Here is a 9,479-nt window from a genome sequence, read left to right as displayed (position 1 = left end):
AATGTTCAAAAACTTTGACTGGTAATGTACCATGGTCCTACAAAAAGTACCACTAAAACAGGGTTCTACACTTTTAGATTGAAATAGGTTTTTAGATTTAAAAAAGTTTTAAATAGGACTTCTATAGCTGTTTAAATGCTTGTACACTGCTTTATAATGGTTATCGCGGCGTGTAGGCGGGGGCGGGGCTTGTGTTTGTCTGAGGGTGAAAGTTTCTGCGGGACTCACTGTCAGAATCTGTGGGATTTAGACTCACTGCTGCGATCATGAGCGCTTCATTCCGGATCTGTCTGCTCAGGATTTGGTCATGTAGTTTCTGAAGTGATCCACAGCGACGGTGGACTGAGATTTTCTACAGACTGAAGGAGATTGCTGTGGGTTTTGAGGATGTTTTTATTAATTCTTTTATCAGCTGTAGCTCTGTGTGGATGTGCACAATATTCCAGCGACCAGTGTAACTGGAGAGGAAGGTGAGCCTTTGCATTTTATATTAGTTGTAATAATTGAATAGGTTTAAAAGTACAATGTACTCTTCATTCTGTCCAGACTGCATAGACAAATAATTGCACATGAAAATCTATTATTTTGGGATACGGAAAGTGGTTTGCATGATTCTTTTGCTTTTTTTTTTAAACAAATGTTTTTAACAAAAAAAATTTATCTTGCATGTTTGTATAAAAACAACTTTTGTTTTTAGTCGACTACATATATATTCGGCCATGCAAAGATATTTAAAATGTTAAGACTTATAATATAACTATTTTAATGTGCAATGGATTTAAATCATGAATTGCTGTGAGAGGTGATGGGCAACGTCCGGGCATGCCTTTATCGGACATGTTATTACATTTTACCTGAAGACACCGATTCGCGATCCGATTGTTCTAATGAACCACAATTCTGCCGGGACGACTCGGATTTGTTTGTCAATTCGTCTGGATTAAAACTTTGTTTGGGAGTAAAATTGTGAAACAGTGAGGATTTATGAATCATCAAGATCGTGTCTTACACAATTTACTGTGTCAGTACAAGAAAATAATACGCGAAGCTCTTGGCGAATTCCAAAAATGAACCGTTCGAATGAATCGACTCACTAAAATGGATTCGAACACTCAGCGCTAAAGCGGTAAAACGACGCTGTTTTCAGACGTGTTTTCTGCGCCCACAGTGACGTTTATCTCCATCTGTTCTCTCTCTCTCTCTTGTTCTCTCTCTCTCCTTGACTGTGTTTTCCTCTGTTCTCTGGTTTAGTAGCTGACTCGCACTTTTCCTTTCAACTCCTTCATTTAACTCTTTGAAGCAGACCGCGCCGAATCTGGCCTCTATTACGCGCCGCACGGCTTAATTGACTCCAGAAAATGATTTAATAACGTTAATTAAAAGCAAGCCGGATGAAATGGGGGGGAATTTCGGGGTCATGTGTGCAAAACTCGGTTCTTTTCCTCTGAGGACATTTGGCACTGATTTGAGCAGAAACCAAACCCCGTCAGTTTAATTATAATGCCCAGCCTTGAACCCCAGCTGGAGTTCAGCCATCTTTTACTCCCCCCATGAAGACCCAATTGCTTCACTATTTGGTGGAAATGCTGGAAATTGTTCAGTGTGTGTTTTTAAATCAGCCATTTATTTTTTAAACTCACAAAATGAATGGGATTTTCACTGGTGCTTTTTAAAAACAGAAGGAGGTTGTAATTTTTCATGCTGTATACACCTGGTGAAGAGTGTAAATCTTAAAGCCTCCGCACACCCGTCGGCTGCGATCCAGCCGAAACAGACACAAACACTGTAATCATCCCGAAATAAGCCAAACCACAACTTGAAAGTGCTGTAGCGGGGAAAATGAAAATGTCACATCTGGATGACAGCTTGTGCCATATCTTTCATCTGTGCGTAACCCTTCTCATATACAATAAGCTTTCTGGCTTCAGGTTGACTTAATATCTCACGCGTCTGACATCTGATCTCTCCTGATGTTGCTCTTGGAGATGAGGAGCAGGTCACGCTCATCCTGAAGGTCACGGGACGGATCAAAGCCGTGGACATCCCAATTTGTCAAAGATCTCAGATTTCTGGGCCATTTGAAAAACGAGCAGTTGTGTTTCTCTGCTTGACTGAGAAGAAGGACACTGACTAAATCTGAAACTGTAAATACACTACCAGTCAAAAGTGTTTTTTTTAAAGAAGTCTCTTCTGCTCACCAAGCTTGCATTTATTTGATCCAAAGTACAGCAAAACAGTAACATTTTAAAATATCTTTACTATTAAAAATAACTGTTTTCTATTTGAATATGTTTTAAAATGTAATTTATTCCTGTGAATTTTCAGCATCATTACTCCAGTCACATGATCCTTTAGAAATCATTTTAATATACTGATTTCCTGTTAAAAAAAAAAAAAAAAAAAAAAAAACCATTTATTATTATTATTATTATTATTATTATTATTATGTGAAAAACAGCTGCGTAGAATTTGTTCAGGTTTCTTTGATGAATAGAAAGTTCAGAAGAACAGCATAAATGTCTTTATTGTCATTTTTGATCTAAAAGTATTAATTTCTATAATTTATTTAAAAAATAAAATAAAATAAATAATTAAAAAAAAAAAAAAAAAATACTGACTCCAAGCTTTTGAATAGTATAGTTTATAATGTTACAAAAGCTTTTTATTTCAGATAAATGCTGATCTTTGGATCTTTCTGTTCATCAAAGAATCCTGAAAAGAAATGTACTCAACTGTTTAAAATGTTGATAATAATAATAATAATAATAATAATTAATGATAATAATAATAATATGTTTGTTGTGCAACAAATCAGCATATTAGAATGATTTCTGGAGGATCATGTGACACTGAAGACTGGAGTAATGATGCTGAAAATTCAGCTTTGATCACAGGAATTAATTATACTTTACCGGATATTCACATAGAAAACAGCTGTTTTTGTAAAATGATTTCAGGTTTTTACTGCTTTTGCTGTATCAAATGAATGCAGCCTTGGTTGAGAATTCTTTACAAAACATACAAAAAAAAAAAAAAAAAAAAAAAAAAAAACTTTTGACTGGTAGTGTATATATATATATATATATATATATATATATGAATGGGCATATTTTAATGAGAAGCACTCATTAAAAATATAAATATAATTAAAAATATCAATAGACGCTATAATAGTATATAAACAATACTAAAATAAAAATGGAATTTTTTCCATGCATGCCATTTTACATTCTTTAATGCTTTTATTTTGTAGGAAAAAAAAAAAGGTATTTATTTATTTATTTATGTATTTGTTTGTTTGTTTTTCAGGTGGTAATTTAGTAGTTTTTATCTTCTATTTTTGAGTAGATTATTTATTCATATTTCAAATGAGCTTTTATTTGTATATTTTCAAGTTTATGTGCTTTTGTCATTTTTATTATTTTAGTTATTTATTTACATTTGTTTTTGTTTGACTGATTATCATTTAGTGGAAAAAAAAATCAGATTATTTTATTTTTACTTTTTGCTTTAAACATTTTGAATCTATTTGGTAACAGTGGATATAATTCTGATTCCCTTGACTGGAAAAAAAAAAAATTTAAAAATAATGCTTACATTTCAAGATAAATATCAAATATTGTAAGATTTTTAGCTCTCCTGGAGTCTGTGTGAAGTTCAGCTGAAACACTGATTAAAGCACAAGGGTTTGCAAAAGTATGTCTCTATTGTGAAAGCAAATGTTGAGAAATGCTTAACTTTTGACATTTTCTGTGTCCGCAGCGGCCTGACGCACGAGTCTCATGCGCGGGACGTGGAGCAGGTGTACCTGCGCTGTGCTGAAGGCTCTCTGGAGTGGCTTTATCCCACTGGAGCCGTCATCGTCAACCTGAGGCCCAACCTGCCACCGGCTGACGGCCACCTACGCGCCTGCATCAAGCCGCGGCCAGATTCACGCGGAGCCACGCTGTACGTGGAGCGGGCCGGAGAGCTGCGGCTGCTGCTGACGGAGGAGGATCAAACGGCGGGACGCGTGCGCTGCTTTAGTCTGCAGGAGGGGGCGCTGTTCGTGGAGGCGTCCGCACGGCGGGACATCAGCAGGAGAATCACAGCGTTTCAGTATCAACTGATCTCCACACAGACGCCCGGAGACGAGACCTACTCGCAAACAGGTACTGAGAATAAAATAATCTTAAATAATCTGCTGTGCAAATATAATTTTTTTCAATAAAGAGAATCATATTCACAAACATAATCACAATGTCATCAAATACATTCAAAGCAAGAAGTAAAAATATATTATATTGAGTATATTCAGAATATTCGTAGCTCTAGTATATGCAGAAATATGTGTGAAAGAGAGAGAGAGAGTGTTGTGTTGGGGGTCGAATAACAACACTGTCAAATGGCCGTCATTCACATGAAAGACTAGTTAAGAGAGGTTGTAAAATGTCTGACCCCGTAAAACCTAAACCACAGACAAACCCATCCGCCCCCCGACGCTCCCCCAGATCCGTGTTCAGCCTGACATAAGAAAATAAACAGTCTAATCAGGAGGTCCCGCCGGGGTCAACCAGCCTGTAGTGCTGTCAATCACAGCCAGCGCTGCGTCTGATTGGTCTGATGGTTGCTCAGGTCGACTCTCATTGGATAGTTTGATATGAAAGACGATGTTGTAGTGGCTGTGAAGGTGAGATGAGCATTAACAGAGTAGCTTAATAGTTTCAAAAGGGATTTGTATAAATATAATTCAGTTCACATAGAACTGTCTGTTGAAAATCACAGTGTAAATACTGAAATCTTAATTTAATTATTATTTCTTTTCTTCCACAAGTTCCTTTCAGAATGCCTTTTTCTTTTGTTTCCCTTCCCCCTCTCTTTTCCCGTCTTTTTCCCGCTCCATTCCCAGAGGCTTTAGATTTATAAACATGTAAGTCTTGAGGTGTCCTGAGCTCCTCACCTGCTGGTCTCACTCACGCGCACGGTTGGACAGGCTTCTGATGGGTCTACAGGGAGAAAAGTGTGTGTGTGTGTTAGTGAAAGAGTTTTTTAGGAATGTCCAAAGTGTGCTTTTGTAAGCAATGAAAGTGGACCCTGATTTATATGAGCTCAAGCTCCAAAAAAGTACCATAAAAGTCATCCATATGACTAAAATCCCACTTTTGTCAGATTTTCAGTGAATAAATTTTGTTCTGTTCATCGTAGGGCTTTTAAATTTTGATTTGTTGGTTCAACTGACTCTTTAACTAAAGCCTGCAGTGCTCATAGGACAGCTGTTGTAGGGATTTTTGGTTCCCAGAACGTTTTGAGAATGTTTGATTTTGGTTCACAGAACATACATTTTAAGTTTATATTAAAAATGTAAACATTAGAAAATGTTCTGTAGAAGTGTTACAGTTGTAAATATATATAAAACAAACAAACAAAAAAATAACCATGAAGGAATGTAAAAATAACCCTTAGTACATTATATAAAGTAATTTTACAGCTGTGAAAAAAAAAGAATAAATAAAAATAATAATAATAATAAAAAATAAATAAAAACAACCATTAAGAAATGTAAAAAAATAACTATTAGGGAATGTTTTGTAAAAGTTACTTGGCAGTTGTTACAATAAGACCTTAAAATAACCATTAAGTAACATAAAAACAGCCATTAGGGAACCTTCCGTAAAAGTAACAGTAAATAACAAAATAAAATAAAATAAAATAAAATAAACAAAATAAATAAATAAATAATAGTTGTGAATAAAAAAATAAATAAAAATAACCATTAAGAAATGTAAAATTAATCATTAGAGATCATTCTGTAATAGTAAATTTACATTTGTGAATATAATACCTAAAAATAGCCATTAAGAAATGTAAAAATAACCATTAGGGAACGTTCTGTAAAAGTTACTCTACAGTTGTGAATAAAAAATAATAAATAAATAAATAACCATTAAGAAACATAAAAATATTAGTTAGAAAACATTCTGTAACAGTAACTTTACATTTGTGAATATAAAACCTAAAAATAGCCATTATGAAATGTAAAAATAACCATTAGGAAACGTTCTGTAAAAGTAAATCTACAGTTGTGAATAAAAAATAATAAATAAATAAATAACCATTAAGAAACATAAAAATATTAGTTAGAAAACATTCTGTAACAGTAACTTTACATTTGTGAATATAAAACCTTAAAATAACCATTAAGAAACATTAAAATAACCATTATGGAACATAAAAATAACCATTGGAAAACATTCTGTAACAGTAACTTTACATTTGTGAATATAAAACCTAAAAATAACCATTAGGGAACCAAAATAAATAAATAGTTAGACAACCTTCTGTAAACATTACTTCACAGTTAATATAAAACCTTAAAATAACCATAATGGAATGTGACAATTGCGTTTAGAGAAGATTCTATGTAAGTTGATTAATATTAAATAAAAACGAACCTTGCTGCAAAATTATAGAGAATTATTTTATTTTAATTAATATATTTTTAATATAAAACGGACCAAATACTAACATTAGGGAACATTGCGAGTTTGGCGGGTTCAGAGCTGTGATTGTTATGTAATGTTGTGGCTCACCTCTTAAAGCGCTGTAGCACTCATCCATGGGACCGGATCTTAGTCTGGTTTCGTCTCACACTCGCGCTGTGTGTTTGTCAGCAGCTCTGTCTGAACAGCTGATCTGAGGTCTGAAGATTGAGCTCATAATAAAATAGAAGCGCTGGTTTGGAGGCTTCAGCTGTGTGCGATCAGTAAGACGAGACGGACGTGTCCCTTCCCCCGTCACAATCTCAGCTCCACGCGCTTAATGAGCCGTTAGCTGCGGGGTGGAAGGTGCTAAAAGTCGTTAAAGAGCAGTTTAGAGCGGTTTGAGTCGGGATCTGTATGCAAGTGTGAGTCTGAATGTGCTTTTATGTGTTGTATCAGGTGAGAAATCACACTTACATTGAATCGTTTCACAGAGACGACTCTGGAGATAAACGCTTCACATTTACATTTTAACCAGTTTGAGAGTTTTAACAGAATGTGATGAATGTGATGAGGAAAGGCAATATAAGCAGAAGGCAATATAAGCAGAAACAAACATGCAGCACGACCAGTGTAGTCTGATTCACTTCTGATCTGTTTGTATCACAGTGACGAATCTGACTAACATAAGTGAAATATGACAGTTTTATAAAACATTATATTCTCATTTAAATCAACAATAAACCAAATTCATACACCTATAAATTAATCTTTAAAACACTGAAAATGTTATTGGAGGTTGACTTGAGGAATCATTTTTGGTCGCAGAACATTCTGAGAATGTTAGATTTTGGTTCACAGAACAGATTTACGATGGTATTAAAACAGTAAAAGCTATGACTGCGTTTTAGTGCCACATAAAAAAAAAATAATAATAAATAAATAAAATTTATGAGATTATGAGATTTAAATTGTAATATTATATAATACTATAATTTAAGATTATGAGATTAAAGTTGTAATATTATGAGAATAAAGTCGAAATTACAAGGATAAAGTCGAAATTACGATTCTTAAAACATTTAAACTTTATTCTTGAAACATTTAGAGTTTTTTATAATTTTGACTTTATTCTCGCAACATTCCGACTTTATTCTCTTAATTTTGTCTTTATTATTGAAACATTTCAACTTTATTCTCATTATTTCAACTTTATTCTCGAAACCTTTCGACTTTATTCTTGTAATTTCAACTTTATTCTCATTATTTCAACTTTATTGAAACATTTCAACTTTATTCTCGAAACATTTCGACCTCTTAATATCGGCTTTAGTTTTGAAACATTTTGACTTTATTCTCATAATGCTGACTTTATTCTCCAAACATTTGTACTTTATTCTCACGATTTCAACTTTATTCTCATAATTTCAACTTTGTTCTTGAAATATTTTGACTTTATTTTCATAATTTAGACTCTTTATTCTATACTTTAATCTCGTAATTTTTAGATTTGTCATTTTTTAATGTGGCACGCTGTAGAACGCTGTCGTAAAAAACAAATGTGTGTTAAAATATTAAAAGTCTAAGCAGCACAAATATACAACCTTTAAAAGCATTAAGCACTGGAGAAGCTCTAATATCAGTGGGGACTTTCAATTATGTACAAATCAACCATAAAAGTCTATTTTGTAAAATATGTTTATTTTACACGTTTGACATGCTGTAATGAGTTTTAATCTCAGTCAGACATTGGGTTTGGCGACGGAGAGGCAGATAATGATGATAATATCTAAACGCGGTCAGAGGGCAAAGGTCACAGGACTCAGACACAGCTGGAGTCAGACGGGTGTGACGCAGCACAGGCCCGATGTGTCCGAGGAGGAAACGCGTCTCCATTTCCTTGCGTGACACTGCTGTAATCTCAGACTCATGAAATGTGTGTGTGTGTGTGTGTTTCAGCTGCATGCAGACCCTGCGCTGACGACGAGCTGCTGATGGCGATTTGCACCAGTGACTTCGGTAAGATCCACCTGCTGCTTTCTGCTCTAATCGACTGTTTACACTATTAGCCTCATGCAAAGTTCACAATGTGCCATTTTTTCCAGTCACACCTGAATATAAGTCACACATTGTTGAGAGAAAAAAGTTGCAGATTAAGAAAACAACCTATATTTTGGAAAAAAGGGCATTTAAGGGAAAAAAATGCGTTTTGCTTGCCTGACGTTAATTGCATTACATGTTACAAGTTGTGACATTTATTCTGTAAATTATAATAAATGACTGTTTTCTGTCTGTCAGTGGTGCGCGGCAGTATTCAACACGTGGAGGAGGATAATAATGATGAAGATCAGGCGTCAGTGGTGTTGTCGTTGAGTCACGTGTATCAGCAGAAGAGCCGTGTGTTTGTGTCCGGAGGCGGGGGGCGCGGGCGCGGCCGGTGGACGGGTCACGTGAAGATGCCGCGACGGTGCGGCCCACGGGCGGGACAGGGCGAGTTTCTCTTCACGGGAGCTGTGCGGTTTGGGGAAGCGTGGCTACGATGTGCTCCACTCTATAAAGACTTCATCAGACTGTACCGCGCAGCTCTGGATGTGGGAACAAACCCCTGCCGCATAGACACAGACTGAGACACAGACGCACACATCAAACCTCTGCTGGTCACATTTTATCCTGAAATCAAAATAAATAAATAAAATTAGGATTTTTTTTTTTTTTTCTAATCAGCATAAATTGAATTTGACTACTGCAGATTCTGCCATTATGTATGCATAATATTCTGTTGATTTTGGGGTGAAATGAGGCCTGAGTGTGTTTTGGCAGGTTTTCCAAATGGGATATCCATTGCTTTCAGATGGATGGATCGTAGTCATCAATCCTCCCCAAAGTTGCTGTTCTTGGTTACAGGCAGAAGTTTTGTTTATTTGTTTCTGTCTGTTCTTGTTGCCTGATTACAAACGTCTGAAAGCGATACAGAAAAAGTGTCGGATCCGTGTCTGTGTGCGATGAGCTCTTGCCTGCACG

The 9,479-nt window shown here is 35.4% G+C and overlaps 1 protein-coding gene across 1 annotated transcript; it reads left to right on the top strand.

Annotated features, from left to right (window-relative positions):
- Positions 1-235: 235 nt before the first annotated feature.
- Positions 236-9,174, top strand: metrnlb (meteorin like, glial cell differentiation regulator b). The gene is made up of 4 exons (XM_051111336.1): positions 236-470; positions 3,763-4,151; positions 8,418-8,477; positions 8,757-9,174. The coding sequence occupies exons 1-4, from the start codon at positions 388-390 to the stop codon at positions 9,083-9,085; spliced, it is 861 nt and encodes a 286-aa protein (XP_050967293.1). The 5' UTR covers positions 236-387; the 3' UTR covers positions 9,086-9,174.
- Positions 9,175-9,479: the final 305 nt, after the last annotated feature.

This window comes from Labeo rohita, chromosome 1, assembly GCF_022985175.1.
Source record: "Labeo rohita strain BAU-BD-2019 chromosome 1, IGBB_LRoh.1.0, whole genome shotgun sequence".
In the NCBI taxonomy this organism is placed as follows: Eukaryota; Metazoa; Chordata; class Actinopteri; order Cypriniformes; family Cyprinidae; genus Labeo; species Labeo rohita.
Note: the sequence above shows the minus strand (reverse complement) of the source record. Positions and strands in the feature narration are given on the sequence as shown.

Bases quoted from the DNA above. Each gene is read 5' to 3' on its own strand.
- metrnlb (XM_051111336.1), top strand. From the start codon at position 388: ATGTTTTTATTAATTCTTTTATCAGCTGTAGCTCTGTGTGGATGTGCA. The intron at 471-3,762 runs GTGAGCCTTTGC...CTGTGTCCGCAG, and splicing joins CAGTGTAACTGGAGAGGAAG to CGGCCTGACGCACGAGTCTC. The intron at 4,152-8,417 runs GTACTGAGAATA...TGTGTGTTTCAG, and splicing joins CGAGACCTACTCGCAAACAG to CTGCATGCAGACCCTGCGCT.